General features: G+C 39.2%; 1 protein-coding gene across 1 annotated transcript in view; it reads right to left on the reverse strand.

The window, feature by feature from the left end:
• Positions 1–18,272, reverse strand: part of LOC103901689 (probable ATP-dependent RNA helicase DDX10) — an 80,224-nt gene that overhangs the window by 2,657 nt on the left and 59,295 nt on the right. Inside the window, exon 4 of the mRNA XM_009282611.1 lies at positions 11,836–11,969. Within this exon, the coding sequence (XP_009280886.1) occupies positions 11,836–11,969 (134 nt within the window). The remainder of the gene's footprint in view (positions 1–11,835; positions 11,970–18,272) is intronic.

The following is an 18,272-nucleotide window of genomic DNA, read 5'->3' on the forward strand; positions in this document are numbered from 1 at the left end:
GAGGTGGGGGTCGGTCTCTTCTCCCAAGTAACAAGCGATAGGACGAGAGGAAATGGCCTCAAGTTGCACCAGGGGAGGTTTAGATTGGACGTGAGGAAAAATTTCTTTACTGAAAGAGTGGTTAAACATTGGAACAGGCTGCCCAGGGAAGTGGCTGAGTCACCCTCCCCGGAGGGATTTAAAAGATGTGTAGATGTGGTGCTTTAGGGACATGATTTAGGGGTGGACTCGCCAGTGTTAGGTTTACAGTTGGACTTGATGATCTTAAAGGTCTTTTCCAACCTAAATTATTCTAAGACTGAGTTTAGGCTTTTCTAAAAGAGATGGTTAAATTCAGACTTTCAATTAAAATTTGGCAAATTTCTACCCAGAAAATTCAATTTACTTCAAAGCAAATTGTTAACAAGAATTTTAATTGCCTTAATTTTTATAATTGCGTAAGTGTAAATGTAATGTTTGTGAAATGTTTTGTTCAGAAATACTGTTTAGAGCCTTAACAATTAGAAACACCAGTTATAACAAATAGCTCAAATTGGGGAATACTGTCCTTTGAACCAACATGGCACAGGAATCCAATGCCCAATTCAAACCACCTTCAGCTGCCCACCTTGCCTTTTTCCATTAATAGGACTAGTTAGTGGCACCTGAAATGCTGGTTTCATCACTCACTGGAAACCAGCCTAACCCAAACATTAACCCCAAAACATGGCAGTTTTCAAGAAGTTCCCAAACAGTCTCTGAGAGGGATCGGCAGCACAACGCTTCCTCCTCTTCCTGGCTCGTACACAGTGCTTTCTGGCTGCCTCTCCATCAAGACGGAGTAACATGAGATCTGATGGCCTTGCACTGGACTGCAGTGACCTGCCTCCCTCTCTTGTCCATCCCACCTTTCATGGAAGAACGGTGCCAACTCCTGCCTACTCATCACAGCACAGAGAGAGGAAGGAAATCCTATGAGAAACACCTTGCATTTCCACAATTAAAACAAACGAAACACCCTACCTTTACATTGTCCTTCCCTGCCTATCCAAAAGAAATAGTGTAAAGCAACCTGATCTAGTGAGAGATGTCCCTGCCCATGGGAGGGGGGCTGGACTAGATGACCTTTGAAGGTCCCTTCCAACCCAAACCATTCTATGATTCTATGAATAGCTGATGACTGTGCACCAAATACTTTTCCTAAAATTGGGACATTTCAAAGGATATAGCAATTTTGCCAGCTTTGAGCAGTCATTTGCATGGGGGTAGCTTTTCAGTGCTTGCTACCAGTGTTTATTTTATTCCTTTTCTGGGGAAAGGACTCTCTATTTCTCTCTGCAGTGCTTAAGATATTCCATAAATGCTGAAGCTATACTGACAGTATATGAAAATACTCTAAAGCTCCAAGACTTCTTAATTTTCCAAGTGGCCAGGGTGGGTTTGGGCTGGAGTTTCATGGTGTTTGCTTTGATCAGGACAGAGTATGGGGGTTCACTTTAAAAGCACAAGGCTGAAACCTCATTAAGTAAAAGCATTTTAGCTTGTTTGCATATGAGCCAATTAGTTCCAGCATTTGAATGGACTCTGAAGCCCAGTTTGCATTCATAATTGACTAATGCTTCATCTAGGACATTAGTTCAAAACACCTTAGCAATTAAAACAATGCAGAAATCTCACAAGTTATGAAATAGCAGACTTCAAATACTAAAAATTATATTCATTTTTGGAGTTTCAGAGGCCCATAAGCCTAGATGTCTGTAAGGTTGACAGTTGGACTCGATGATCTTAGAGGTCTTTTCCAACCTTAATGATTCTATGATTCAAATATAAAACACATTCAGAAGGAACTGTGAGATTTCTAATTTTTTCCACAAACAAAAGCATCAACACAATTATGATTAATTTTCATCATAAGCTTTGTGGGAAGATTATGCTGAGTCAAGCTGTTTTTTATTATTACTGAGGGATCATGGTGCTTGATTAGTAGTGCATAGTAAAGATGTATCTACATGTTAGCAGGTGTATTTTCACACTAATTTGACCCCTACTGGGCTGTAAGCTGGAGAGGTGAATAAGGAGGAATGTACAACACAGGAAGCAGCAGCAGCAGCGCCACCGAGCAATGAAGAGAGCTAAAAGCTTATGTTTTCATGATGCACAAAAAGCAGAAGCAAAACAGTATTTGATGAAGGAAACTTAGGAAGGAAGGCAGAGTCATGTGGAACATGCAAATAAGTTGTTCATAATTTTGAGATGCAAAGAGAAGACAGACAGTGCCTGTCCATAGAATGGTTTGGGTTGGAAGGGACCTTTAAAGATCAGCTAGTCCAACCCCCAACCCTGTTCCTGCAGGATGGATTTTTACCAGAGGTGGTTTGGGTGGCATGGAGAGGGGCTGTATTACTCTGGAGGAGCAGCCAGAGATGTAGCTTTTACAAAGGGTGAAAGTGGCAATTTTAGAAGGAAGCTGGAAAATCATCAGGAGAGATGTCTAGTATCACGATGCCAAGGGGTATCCCTAACTCCATCTGGGTGCTTCTCCTTAACTGTTTGGACAGAAAGCTCTTTGGACGAGATGTAATAGGTGTAATTCTCGGGTGCACATGTAAAAGGGCAGCTATACAGGGATGACTTCTTACTGTCAAATGAATTCCTCCTTGGTCTCCATTGACCGAAGGCCTGTCAGCCCACACTGCAGAGCCAATCTTTTTATCATTGGTCACTTCCCATGGACATAAATGGTCCCTTATTCCTCACAAACACACAAACTGATGCACTACCAGCTGGCGTCCACAAATAGCCAAAACAAAATAAAGTTATTCTAAGGTGAACTATTTTCTAACAGAACAACGCAGTTAGAAAGTAACCCCACAATTCGGATCCAAACCAAAGCCAGTATGTCTCTTCGTCTTCTATTTATAACACTTAGAAAGTGGCATGTGCAGCTGGAGTACAATTCCTTCCTTTTACCATCTGGTGCAATTTAGCTTTTCAGCCACCTGAACGACCTGTGCGGTCTGAAGCTGCCTGATGGAAGGATTTACTGGGACGGGCTATGTTTACACAGGCGAGGAGGTACTAACAGCCAACTTATCAACAGGCACAGTAATTTCTGTGGTCACCGTTTGCACAGCTGTAACAACAAAGGAAGGTACTATCTTTTGATAGGTAATGTTTATTAATCAAACACTAAAGCACAGTTTATGAATTGTGTCCCTTAAATAAATGCCAGTGTATATGAATGGCATCTGCGAAACAGGGGATCTAACTATGACCCTGATAGCTATACACCAAGAAACTCTCTTAATTTAACTACTAAAAAATAATCTCACAAGTGTGTTTTGAGGTGATACCAGGAAAAAATAGAAAGCTTTTAATTGTTAGCATTTAACTCACTTCTGGGCTTCAAGGTATGTCTTGACAACTGTAAGGTTTAGATTTTAAGTGCTTGAGAGTCAGCCATTTGAAATGTGCAGCCACACAGCCAAGTTGCTGTTGTTTAAGCAACGTGGCACAACGTAAGATCTCTAGACAGGCTCTGCTTCAGTTTACATTTATCAGAGCTTGCTTTGGAGCCTAGGTTTACCAGCACTGCTCTGGAAACAAATCGCGCTTGCCACTAAATTACAGGCCATGAGTCAAGTTTCCAGGCTGCCATATAGCACACACGAGCTCTTTCCCAAAGAAATGTACAGGAATAATGAATGAATCTGCTAATAAAATACAGCTCAGAAAAGTTAGGAATAATTTATCCCATAAATATTGGCATTTTGCTAATCAAACATGCTGTGCCACAAACCTTTTTCCATGTAATAAATTTTAATTCACAAGGCCATGGCAGCAATCCTAATGAAGATTAATTACTGCAGTCCCTTCCATAAAGCCCAGTGCAGCTTCTTTCTTACTTGCTGTCAGAATGCTACAGGACATAGAAATGGTAATGAAAATATATCGTGTTGTGTTATTTCCCTTACTGGCCATTCCACTGATGTAAATCAAAACAGCTCTAAAAATAGATTTATAAAAAACAATTGCAGGAGAAGGGATGAATAATCTACTTGTAATGAAATACCAGTGTAATAGTACTAAAAACAAAAGACAAGTCTGTCTTGGAGCTGAAGTACCATCATCTGGAACAAGAAAAGAAAGTATTTAAATGGAAACCAGACCACCAAGACAGTATGCTTAATATTTCTTATTATTGCATGGGAAGTATACAGAAGATTTGACGACAAAAATCAACCATCAACGTCTTGCTTCTGCTCTGAGGTCACCTTTACTTTCTAAAGGCTCTAGTGGACGAGTGGCAGTGGACTCAAAAGGGATGTCTGAAGCTGTAACAACACCTTCCTTCCCCACTCCCGTCACAGACATTGCTAACCGTAAAGCAGCAGTACCTGACACAGCCCTGGACCACTGGAGTTTCCATTCAGTGTATTTGGGCTAAGCAATTGTTAGCTTATCTTTATACACCAGTCTGAAAACTGAAATCATTCAGGGGTTGATTTTTATATGGATCAAATATCACTGCTCTGGGTTGAAACTACTCCAGCTGGAGGTGACCGTGGCTTCAATCAAACCATTTCCATTTGCTGTATGTCCCTCTGTCAGAGGCTTAACCTTCTCTGAAATATGCTGCTGCCTTTGGAGATGCTGCTAACAACCTACCTAACCCTCACATCCATTCACTCCTCAGCTTCACCTGACACCGACATTCTTCAAATCTGTTCCTCTCCTTTTCTTTTGTGTGACCACTATCATCCTCCAATTGTTGATAATTAATTCCTGAACTACAGAATTTCAATAAATACTCATCCCATTTCTCTTTCATTCATGTAGACACTTACTGATGACATACTACTTTTTTTTTCTTTTTTTTTTTAAAGGTAATTTCTGTAGCTGAAAAGTTTACAGGAACCACAGGAAGGATCTAGTCTGACCTGCAGAGCATAGGTTACCAAATTTCACTAGGAAATTCTACCATCAGGTCCATTTCATATAGTGAGCTAGAGCATAACTATTATAAAGACTTTCATGGCATAAGAATATCACATCTCTGTCAACAGCAATGCAATGTCTCAATGTCCAGTTTTGCAGCTAAACAGCACGATCAAGCCCTTAAGCAGAGACCTTTCACATTGTCTGTCTTACAGTGCTTTTCTGGCCATCACAACATTAAGTTCTGGCATTCACAAAGTCACTGATATGGCCTGAATAACACGTTAGAGGGAGCACCATGATTTGCAGATGAATCATCCCAAAAGACAATGTAATGTCAACTGCATCAAGAATCACATAAAACTTAGCAGGTCAACATCAGCATCCTGGTATAAGAAACTGCAATTTGCCCATAATTTTCACAAATAAAGCAAGGTACACAACCAAGCAGCACTGACTGCTGACTTGCACACCTGTCAGCTGGTGACTGGCCATAAAATCACAAACAAAACAGTACCAGAACAAAGACATTTCTCCTTTCTCCTCATGTCCAAGATCTTTTCCATGCTGATCTAAGAGTTAATGCAATCAGTAGCACCTATTAAAGATTTAGAGAAGGTAACGATAAGGTCAATCGTAATTTTGTTCTTCCTCAACATTTTTATTTAAAGAGGTTGAGGGATTAGAAATATCAGAAACTCAATTTGACTGCAAAATTAATATTTAAGAAATCCAGCTGCTTTTCTTCCACCCTATTCGATACACTTAAGTTTTTCACCTCATTAACAATTTACATTGATAGCCTTAAACCAAATATGATGAATGTTGCTAGATAGACAAAAATTAATCTCATATTACATGCTTGGAGTCATTAATTACTCTGCTTGTAGAGGTATGGCTGGAAGGGAATTTTATTCAAAGGCAAATTTAACTCATGATTTGTATAGCTCCCCAATTTAAAAAAAAATGCTGGGGGTAGGGAGAAAAGATTAACCGTGTTTTTGACTTCTTAAACCATGGACAGATGGTCTATTTTTAAAGGCTGTTGAAGGAACACACCCTAGGTCTTACTTACTTGCTTTGAATTATCCCTTTTAGAAGCATTTTTTCCCCTTAAGCAAGTAGCAGCTAGTGTAGCCCAACATATTTCTATTTAAAGCCAACACTTTGAGCAAAATCTCTGAATTTTGGAAATATAAACCAGAATAGAGTTGTATTTTCTAATCTCAAAGCCTAATTTCACTGTGTGCTACTCTTGGCTGATTTATTTTTGTTAAAATCATTAGGTCAATATTTCCCAGCCCCAAGAGTAACTCATCACACAATTCAGTGACAGCTCTAAGAGAGGTGCATGAGGTATGAGTGTCAATTTAACAGAAACCCCTCCTTCCCACTGGCAGCAAGATTTCTTGCCTGTTTTTGTATTTATTCTTCTTGACCCACCAGATACCCATCATCTTCCCTCCTCCTTTCATACATCCCCTCCACCTCTTTCCTCCTCCATGCAAAATCAATACCACTTCTCCATGGGCTTATGCTCACCACCAGCCTCTTCAGCTACCACTTTCCTTTACCCATACACTTACTGGTCATTCAAATTCTCTTGCTTTTCTTGATTTCCTCTTTTTCCAGCCCTAAATTAATTTGCTGCACTGCATCTTCCTCTTTCAATTGTGCCTCTGCTTTCACAAAAGCCTCCTAAGGGATGCTCAGAGCACCTCACAAGTCTTCAGACATACCTACACTGAGCCTCAAAGCTGACTTCAGAGCTAGAGAACAGACCACTACATTCTTCACCCACACACACCTAAAAGAAATGTGGCTTCATCAACACTGTCTACTGGAAACAGTCCTTGGCCTGTCCTACCGCACCAAAATACGCTGGGACGTTGCCTGGAAAAGCTCCAGTTGGCACCATCCAAAGTCACAGCAGTTGTGGACAATACAAACAAGCATGTGCCAGTACTTAAGCCTGCGACCTGGCCAAATCCATTTAGCCTGTAAAGACATGAATGATGTTCCCTAGGCAGGCCCAAGCCATCATGGGATTAACCACCACATGCTGCACTGCACACCAGAGCCATCAATGGCTCTTAATTTTGACACACTCCTTTTAGGCACTCCTAGAAATGTAATTTTGTCCTGGACCTGTCATCTTCCAAATCTATCTATCGGCACGTTGTCGCCCACTGCTCTTGCCCTCGTGAGCATCCCACAGTCTTTCACTCTGCTCTTGCCTTTGCATACCTGCCCTGGCTGTTCTCACCCCTCACTTCAATTTAATTACTATCCTTAGCAATGACTGACAAATCCACTCCCAGCCTGTCCCCAGCTATGATAGAATACCGGTGTCTCTGCTATCTGCTTCTGGAAATAGCTGTTGATAATTAACTGAGAATTGTGATCTTTGATGTTGCAGGTTTATCTGTAGTACTTTTCCCATTGGAGCAATGCCTAAACTGACATGGCCTCTTCTAGAAAGCTCTAAATGTCAGGTCTAGCTAGGCTGTTTGAAACTGCTCTTTGGGTCCTTGTTAACTCCCATTCAGCTTAAATGCTGGAGAAGAACTTGAAGCAATTTGACTCACTTTCCAAATTTCAGTCCTCTTGCCTTCTTAACAAAGGCTGAAAACATATTATCCATTGCCCTAGTCCTCCCGCAAACACAGTCAAGACTGAAAAGCGGGAAAGTATTGAAGTCCGACTGCGTAAAGATGGAAAAATGAACAAAAACCTTTAAAAATCCCCCTGGAAGAAGTTAAGGACCTTTCCTATTATTAAAAAGTCAACCAGAACTCAGGGCAAACAACTGCGACCAGTACTGTGTCCTGAAGTTGACAGAGGCTGGTTATGAAGCTTCAAGTGATGGCAGTTCTTGAGACATGTTTGTTACCCCAAGAATGTCTTGCTCCTAGACAGGGAAAGCTTAAACCTCCAAACTGATACTAAAAAAGTGACCCAGCCAGATTATAACCCCCAGAGCACTAAATGGACATGACGGATTTACACAAACATTTTACTTAAGGAAGCAAAACCAAATTCCAACTTTGTAGTCATAAAATGAATGCCAAAAAAACCGTAACTGTAAGTCAGCAGGGTTTGCATGGCAAGAATGTGCCAATATTGCATGTGAAAATCATAACAAAATGTATGTTTTAACAGTTTTTTTGCAAGACCACCTTTTAAAGAACCAGATAATGTTGAGACTTTAAATGGCTATCAACTACATTTTCAAACATACACAAGATCTTAAATCCATATATCATCTTAAAGAAATTGTAATATCAAATGTGTTTTATTCGATAAGCCTTGGCGTCTCCTATTCAAAATCTGAAATATGACTTTTAGACAAATTAGCTTCCACACATGACTAAGTTCCAAAGACCAAATAAAATCCAGCCTTCCAAACAAATGATCCTTTGCCAGGCTCAAGGCAAAATTCATAATTTAAAAAAAGAAAGTTTAATAGATAAAACCCTCCCAGATTTTAAGTTGTATTTCAAATACACGGATACAATGTAGATAGCAGTGTACCATGGAAAATGTTCTAATGTTGCACTTTGTTCTAAAATCACCTCCAAACATAGTCCAAACAACATATTTAAAGTACACTTAGTAAATTAAAACCTGACAAGCCTTAATACATGGCAGAAAAAAATCCATATCTCAACTCCAGTCGAATCGTGTATATATATATAAATATATATAGTGTATTTTTTGTGCTCCAAGTTACTCTCTTCAGCCCAAATTACATTCAAGACTAATCTCCTTGGGATAACTGAAATACTATAGACATCAAAGTTCCAAGAAAATATTCCCTGAAAAAGTAACTCAAGTAAGAACAAGTCCAATAAAGTGGAAAATCAAAAAGGTTTAAACTGTGTCTACGTGGTATTAAATTTACATGTGTAAACCTGGCATACTGAAAACAAGAAAAAATATTTTAAAAAATCAGTTACCACACGTGATTAGTTGTAGTTTCAAAGGGAATGTTGTCTAGTGGATGGAGCACTCAATGGGCCCTCTGGGTGCCTGAATTTTATTCCCGGACCTGTGTCACTGCCATGATCTTAGGACAAGTTACTATGTGACTCAACATTCCTGCCTACAAAAATCATACTGCCCTCCTTTGTAAAGTGTTTTCAGATTTGCTGAGGAAAATACTTTGTCAGAAATTATTAATAAATTCCTGTTTTCCTTTTTGTATGTTCTTTCTTTTCCAACCTGCTTCATAGGAAGGGGAAATGACCAAGGCCTTAGACCTTCTTTGAGTCCTAGCTCTCCTTGAGAGCAGACACTGACTCCAGGGGGCCAGATGAGCCACAGATTCCAAAAAAATCTGCACTGATTACCACTGCCAAAAATCTGTCCATCTCTGTCAATTTTTATTCTTAAAGCTTAGCTAATCTTGAGTCTAGCTGACATCTCTGGGGAAAGGATCAATACAAAAAGTGATGTATGAACATATAAAAAAAGACAGAAGTGATCTCCCCTAGATAAATGGTTACTTAATGATATTGAAAATAAACTAGACAAAATTCCCCATTTTAAACTGACTGACCCCATAACTTTTTCAAAATACTTCTTAAGTAGTTATGCTACAAAACATTGTATTGTCAAGATAACTAAGCCTAGCTAAGCCTACCTAAGGCTACAAGTTGAAATAATGCAAAATCTTGTTTAAGAAACGCAGCAATAAAATGCTACCTTTTTCCTACAGAAAGTATGCAACAATTTAGCAGTAATTAGGAAATGCCCGAGGTAATTAAATATTTAATAGGTAGTGTTGTGACACTAGGTTTCCTATACTCGGTTGCTGGTAACTCCTTCCCACCAGCTCAGTTGTCCATCAGCTTAATGGATTCCAGGAATCTGTCCTTCAGCAGCAACATATACACCAATAAACAAGACAAGTGTTGCTCAGTCTCTAACCACTTACCAAAGCTTTACTTCAGACTTTCTCAATAAACTCTTGGTTTTACTCCTTCCAAGAAACAAACTACCAATAACTATTCAAGATTCCCTCTCTACTTTGTTACCTGCAGCAAAGCATTACTACAGAAGTCAGCTCAGAATTTGCTCTCAAAGGCAAAACGACAGAACCAGCACTGCTATGGTCTGACATGGAGAAGCATTAGTATCCTGAAATACTTCTCTTGGCACCTCTGTTACTGTCCTACGTAAATGCAGAATTGCTAACTACGCTTTTCTTCTGGTCCTTGTCTTTTAATTAATATTAGACCAGAGATGGCCCCTTCCAACAAAATGGCGTTTTACAGGATCCTCTAGCTCAAATCGTTGCCTTATATCCAGGTTTTACTCATCAGAATCTCATATATTAAAAAGACAGTATTAACCATATTACTGATGTTACCTGGAGGAAGCTGAGAATAAAATTTCATCATATTAACCTGGTTCCACTACAAGCAATATACAAATAGCACTAGAGGATGCATTTATTAAATACGGACAGATATATTTCAACCCTAGAAACATGTGAAAAGCAACCTACCAATCCTCTTATATAGCCCTCCCCCAAAAATACCGAATCTTAAACTTCATTAAAGGAGAACTTCTTCAACAAATCATGCTGCTTCCCCCGCCAAAGGCTGATGGGCAGAGTAAAGCGGTCATAAATATGGAAGGAACTGGAAGAATCTTGTTTAAGAATGATGGGTCTCATTTTCTGCTTGTTGACATATTGACGTTTGACACAGCTTTTTCATTCATTTTACATGGATTGGAGATATTGAATCAGCTTAGGGAAGTGAAAAACCAGAAGGAACTGTAATTGACTTCTAGTAACCCTTTTTATCCCCCTTGCACAAAGAAGGAGCAATTTACTGCTGCTCAGAAAAAGCAGTGCATTTCCCCCATCCATCAGTTCAGTTGACCAACACACTGGTGAACAGGCTACAAGGGACATGGGCACCAGCCTGTTAACTTAGGGCTACGCAGTCTTTAAATCTATGTCCCAATACCCAGTCCTACATACTGCCCCCACAGTGTGCAGTGACACGGGGCTAGGGACTACCTAGCCACTAGGATTTAGCTGATTCAGACATGAAAAACAAAAGATTTATGAACCTAGACATCTAGAAGAGAGCAAAGTAATGATCTGTACACCCATTTAAGTGTCAGGATCATGTTTCTGAATCTGTTACACAATAGGCTGTTTGTCAGAAACACACAGACAGACTTCTTGTTGCGATGAAGCCAACGACAAAAACCACACAGGACTTCATGCAGTATCCCTCAGTCTTCCTTCAGTATGTGCTGAAGAAATGCAGTATGTTGCCATCAACTACAGATCCTCATCCCCACCCTGTGCTTTTCTGTTAAACTACAAGAAACAAAATCTTCTGGTTTATATAATTAAAAACATTGTTTTAAATTAAGAAGAAAAGTTTAACATTGTTAATTTTATTATATATTTAATTCTAACTCAGATTCCACTTCATTTGTAGTGTTGAAGAGTCTGAGCAACACTGAATCATAAAACTTATCAAGTTTCACCGTGCACAAATTTATTTCATATAGCATAGGTACAGAGGGCTCATCCAAATCCTCAAATGACTTCAACGTTTTTCCTTTCAAACAGAACCTGTAATGTGACAGTAGAGAAATGTATTTTTGAAACACATGAAACCTCCAGGGAATTAGTCAAGAGTTTTGCATGTGGAACAGTCTCACCAAGATCCCTTCAACACTGACTCAAAAATCTTTCTCATACAGCTTCACAAAAGAAACTAATAGCCTTTAGCACAAATTTCTGTTCAACACCTACCTCACAAACAAACTTAAATACTAAGTCCCAGGAGCAAGAGAATGACTATAAAATGAGTTCCTAACATCCAAACAAAACAGTTTCTAAAAAACATGAACATTTCAAAATGAACATGGAAGATGTGTACTTACCTACAGCTGTCTTCGCTTTCTGAATCCTGCTCTTCATCAGAATCTTTGTATTTATCAGGATCTGGAAGAGTACTTGGATCAAACTCTTCTTCACTTCCACTGTGAGCAAGAAAGGCCACTGTTTCCTCTTCAGCCTGCCAGGTGACAAATGGAGAGTTACAAGACAAGCAGACAAGTCCATGTTACTTGCCACAACCCCATTAATAGGGATGCCGTAACAAAAATCATTGCAAACAACCACAGCCAAAGGCCACCGCTATTATAGCCAGGAAAATGGAATCGTTTCTGTCATCATCAGTGCTCTCCTCCAAGGCTGTTTGTTAAGTTGAAGAAATATTATTCAAAAAGGAAGCACAAGGATTTATGTTCAAATTCTACCTTCCCAATACCATCATCTTAAATCTACCAAATCTAAGAGAGATTTGGACAGCAACTAATCAACAGTCATCTAAGAGCAAGTGTTTAAACAATATGAAGCTTTACTGTCTCTCAGAAACACATTGGCAAAGAGATTCGAGCTTGTGGACACATTAATCACCGCTATGAAGTATATTTCATGAAATACTCTGATTTAAAACTCATCTGGGTGTCCTTGCAGTTAAAAACCAGAATGCTGCTTAAGCTGAATTAACCGCTTTAAGGGAGTTAGAGACCCTCTCATCTCTCCTCTCTGGGGCTCAGCTTCCCTCCGTCCCCACAGCGCATCTCAGGACGGGCTGCTGGCGTTGGCAAGTTTCCCCAAGGTGCAGGAATGCCTCAGTAACTCCTTAACAAAGAGGGTACAGAAGATGGTGCTCCATAAGAGTCTTGGACAATACAATAAAGCTGACTGCTTTTGCATATAGAGGTTCTGCTCCACGCAGTCCTGAACTGATGGCACCACTTTTGTAAATTTTTGCTAACAGGCACGAAGAAAGCAGACGGACCGGAGGGCATATGCAATTGTATATGCACACAAAAATGCAAACAAAAAGCTTACAGGCATTTCTAAGCAATGTGAACCCTAGATCCATGCATATTTATGCTGAAAAGCAAAACCAAATGCAAAGAAACTATAACTAAAGACATCACTACCTTTTCTTTATATATCTAACCAAGATGCACACAGCTGAGTTTCCAAAACAGTGCTCATTTAAATGATCCTTCATTCGACGAATAACTTCACATCACTAAATATTTAAAGTTCACATTTGTTCTGATTTTTCACCATTTCCATCTATCTCCAGGTTTTAAAAGAACACTGTCCTTATGTGCACACACCTCACCACAACAAAAATAAATTAAAAAAAAAAAAAAACAAACCAAAAACCATACCAAATGTCCCTTTAATATCTGCACTGCATATAGGTGAAAGGAAATGAGCTAGTGAAGGGTAAGATTAGTCACCTCACCAAATAAATAAAAAAAAAAAAAAAACAAACCAAAAACCATACCAAATGTCCCATGTCCCTGCCCAACCTATCAATAAAACTTCAGAGCACACAGCCAAATGTCCCTTTAATATCTGCATATAGAGTGAGTGAAAGGAAATGAGCTAGTGAAGGGTAAGATTAGTCACCACTCCAAGAGTCCCTTATTGCTTGTCCAGTGACACTTCTGCAGTGCACTGAAAGAAGGCAGAAGAAAGGGATAAAAGCCAGATTTGCCATCAGAAGGCAGAAGAAAAATGTACTAACCACACATTTTGTACTTGACTATTTTGAAATACTAGTACACGTAATTGCATAGCTAGGCATATAAAATCACTAGAAGCATCATCAGACTCAGCAGCCCTGTAAACTGCCTAAGGTAACATAACCACTGACTGAAAAGCATGTTGATTACCGGGAACTTCAGGTGCTACTTCACAACAAAGTTGTTATTGGTTTTGGGTTTTTTAAGTATTTTTTTCCTTACAAAAAATATCTCCTAGCTCACCTTTTAGTACAATATTACAGAGCACTACTAACTCAACAGAAAACTATTTTGAAGGTCACCTTTTTGTTAATGAATGTCCATATTTGAAAAGCGTTCTGCATTAAATTATAGTTTATTTCAATTTGTTTTAAGCATTAAGTATTTGCTCTTTACTTGTCCCTCCCATTGCATCTATTCTTTCAATACAACTGGTGCATATCAATTATATAGTTATAAAAAAAAAAAAAAAAAACAGTACAAAGCTGTTGTGTGGAACAAAGTATGCGTGACACTATGCAACAGAGTTCTGTAATACTAGCATTTATCGGCAGTCATCTTTTAAGACTTGGGCTGTTCATTCATATTCTCAGTTATCTCAGTAAAATGTTGAGATTGCATTGTTTCCTAAGTTTTGTCATTTATATATGCACACATACGACAATTACACATACAGAGATCAAACCTTTGCTTTTGTTACACATTCATATTCATTTTTTCCAGCAGAAAATCTGCAGAGATGTGTTCAAGGTAATGCTTACTATAACAAAAGAAATAATTGGCAAATATGCTTCTTTAATTCATCAGGAATCATGAGGTCATATTTCTTATTAGTATCACTGTTACATATTCATTAAAATATTTGTAAGACCCTGAAATTGTTAAGAACTTGAACATTTATCATCCACAGCTGAACAACAGAAACTCATTATTTTTTCCCTCTTGCTTCAAATTCATATCAGCCAGTCAGGAAGAAGAAATCTTGTGACTTAATTTCACATTACTGACCACAAGAGCTGGAGGAAAAAAAGGTAAAATCATAGCTCAAGATAACACTTGTAAAAATTCTTTAGATACAAATAGGATGCAATTTACAGCCTCAGGATTAAATCCTTCCTAAGGAAATAGTTATCAAAGAAGAGATTAACTGAAGAACAGATTTTGACCACCTACCATTTATGTCTAAGGTTAGCAACAATGTCCTTTGGAGCGTGTATTCATTTCAAAGTTCAGCTGTGGAAGGAAACCCATTCAGACATCAAATCAGGCTGGTCAGGAGAACAGGATTCAGTGGCACTGACCTTGTTATTATCATTCTGCTCAGGGGTTACAAGCTCACTCTTTTTTTATACCACACAGGTTGGCCCATGTATTTTGCAATCTAGTTCCGTAGAAACTTTGCACGAAGACTTTCAGTTCGAACATGGCATTGAGATGAAAACATTTCTGCATTCACATAGTCTCCTTCTGAGGCATAAGGAGATTCTTCTTATGCAAACTCAACATTTTAGAAAAATTCAGCAAAATTTCTGTGCTGGAGGTTTTGGAAACCTTGTTGCCTTCAACCCTCCACACTGTACCAAGTCAACAATAATCACCCTCTACCTTACTGTAGTCATTTTGGAAACACACACCAGATGAGGCAAACAGGGCAGGTTCCTCTAGAGCTTTTGTCCTGCTTCTCAACAGAATACCTCCAATTCAACTTCAGTTGCCTTTGTTACAAGATGCAATGACAACTTTCTCTCTTTGTAACGAAGGCTGAATGGCTGGTGGAGCTCAGGTAAATGTGTTAGGCAGGCTAAGAGAAGCTTAAAATAAAGAAATAGATGTACCTTTTTAAGAAAACAGACACTCAAGGGACTCAAACGTTCAAAAGAGCTGAACGATGTCTCATTTCTACCAGGCATTAGGCACTCAGGTGAAAATTACCTATTACCATGAGATAAAAAAGGAGACCTGAAAAAACGTGCCATGGAAACCTGTACATACATAAAAAACATTGTATTTTCCAAGATTTAATTTATAGAATACATATTTATTATGGCGTTTCATTTATATCTAATTTAATAGGTATTTATTTTTTTACCCAATTAAATTGTCTGGAGCTGCAATTTTTATGTTCAACTCTTTAAGCAAGTTATCGGTTTCTAGCAACCAGGTTGAAGGGGGAGAAAGAATTGTTTTGGCACTAGCAATTCTGTCCATAGTACTTTATAAAGCACAGTGAGGGAATATTTCTGATCAGCTAGAAACAAAACCTTTAAGGACTGTTTAGAAGTTGATCAGACTTGATTTGAGTCCATCAACAGTCATACAATATTCAGTTCCTTTTGAGCTATGCCACCCTTTAGCTTTTGCTAATAATACGGCCTCTCCCAGCAAGTGGTGTTTGTGATTTTGATGCTAAGAAAAGGTAAGCTTTAAATACTGCTAGGAGGTTACCCTACAACTTTTAAAAATTTAGCATATTACAGCTCATATAAAAGGATATTTAAAAATATAATCCCTTTCATGATCTGACAGCATTCCAAATTTTATTAATTTTCTTCTTTTTGACAATTTTTCTTCAGATAAAAATGGGAGTTGTTTCTGCATCATGTTTATGATGGAACACATTCACAAACAGAGAGGTTTTGTAGCATTTCCTTTAAAACATCTTAGTCTGGATTCACCTGATCGCCTCGCAGGTTTGGTTTTTTTTCATAGCCTGTACCCCCAACCCACAACACTGTGTCCCCAGCTGATGCATGGTTGCTCTGATATTTCATCATCTACATTGCCCCAGAGGAATACAGCTATTCTGGCAGTTCACAAATAGAAATACAGCCTTTGATGTAGCTGGGGTGTTTGATCCAACAGTTGCTTTGAAGATCAAGACCAAAGCCTTAGACGATACTGAAAACTGACTGGGAGCCAGTGGAGCAAACCAAGTGCTGATCTGACATACAAAGAGCTGCCTAAACCATGCTGAAATTGGACAACTACACTCCCTACCATGTAACGCTCATCAATAGCCTTCAAGTCCAAACACAGAAAGCATCATTTCCACTGAGGGAAGTATCTTGCAAGCTAAGAGGGGAAAGGCCACCTTTCGACCACATTTCTAAAATGTGTGCAGCGGTGTTTAAGGTCAACCTTCATGAATTGTGACAAAGTCATGCGAGGTTTCTTCCTGTTGCCACCTACCCTTTGTCATCTGCATTAACATTGAATATCAATTCTAATAGGTGACATACACATCCATTCCACAATTGGTTTTGCCACTCCTCCTAGGTTTGTTTCTTCTTATTGTGACGGTGTGCTCCCCCGCCCAATCTGACCTTTATCTCCTGTAACCCTACCTAAGTGAGAACTACCAGGGGCAGGCGTTAATGGATGCTGATGGTGATACTTCGTCCATTAACGAAGTGGATTCCGGAGCCAGATAACAACACAATAGCCCTTGGTTATTGTGAGAAATACGCCCACCTAACCACAGTTATCAGTATGCAAATATGACTATGAGTCAATCATCTTACCCCTATAAACAGTGAGCAGCCCAAGAGCCCTTTGAGCTCTCCTGCGCGGCAGTGGGCTACACGGTGGGATCTCCCCTTGAGTAGGGACGCCTCTCAAGGTTACTCCTCGAGGTTGAGAGATGCCTTGCCGCAACAGATCCTGGGTAAGTGACTAATAGTATGCTAAACTTTGAAATCTTAGCTAAGTGATATAAAGGATTGATTGCGCATATATAATCCTTTAGACATAAACCGTTGACCAAGACTGGGATTAGGATTGGATCCAGCCGCACCTAGACTCCTCTCTGAGAAGTTTAGAAAGCAAGGGGGTCCTTTCTGAACCTCATGACTCAACGGGAGGGTCTCCCTGACAGTAATGTCTGACCCTGTCCTCTATGCAGTAAATAATCAAGTGTACCTTGCCATCAAATCTTGTTCACTGTCGCATTTTCCATTGAACTTTGTTAATTCACGCTTTAACTCACTGTTTTCTATCAATAAAGTATTGTTGCTTCTCTCTTACGAGTGAAGTGCAGTCTCACTCCATCTGCGACAGTTTCTTCTTATGGATAAGTAGGAAGTGATATACAAAAGGGTGGGAACAGCAGAGAACAGGTTGTTGTTGCAAGACACTCTGTTCTCTCGGTCTGAAGCACACAGATGCATTCAAGGAACACCACAGAAAGATGATGTGGACACAAACAGGGTCAACTATTTCAGAAGGATTGGCCAAGTTCCATGGGTCTGGCCAGAAAGGCTGGTAACCAAAAATTGGAGAAACCAAGGTTGCAGGTTAGTCAGACAGACATAGTCTTTGGACTAAGATGATCTAACTGATCTTCAGGCTCTGGGAGGAGCTAGCTATAGGTCCTGGTTTTCACACCACTTTATAGAATAGCATTCATGGTTTTCAGTAGAAGGGACAGATAACTCTTAGCTTCATCTTCAAAGCATTCACCCTTCCCAATCACTACCAGTCACACCAAGGTTCAATTTCGTCCAGTCATTCTTTATTTCTTTTTAAGCGATTTGACATCTTAAATAATACAGTTAGCCTAGTTTAGCCAGCAGAATCTTGCTTTTGCCAGTGGTCTCATATAATGTACATGAAAATACTTAATTTTCTTTCTTGGCATTCCTAAATGTCCCACATTTTATGGACAGTGAATGGGTAAGCCTGTGTTCCAAACTAGCACACACTGATGCGTATATACTGACATTCAAATCTTTGCTGTGTAACTATAGCAAAGCAATTTGTGCTGG

Source organism: Aptenodytes forsteri, unplaced genomic scaffold (genome assembly GCF_000699145.1).
Source record: "Aptenodytes forsteri isolate BGI_AS27 unplaced genomic scaffold, ASM69914v1 Scaffold294, whole genome shotgun sequence".
In the NCBI taxonomy this organism is placed as follows: domain Eukaryota; kingdom Metazoa; phylum Chordata; class Aves; order Sphenisciformes; family Spheniscidae; genus Aptenodytes; species Aptenodytes forsteri.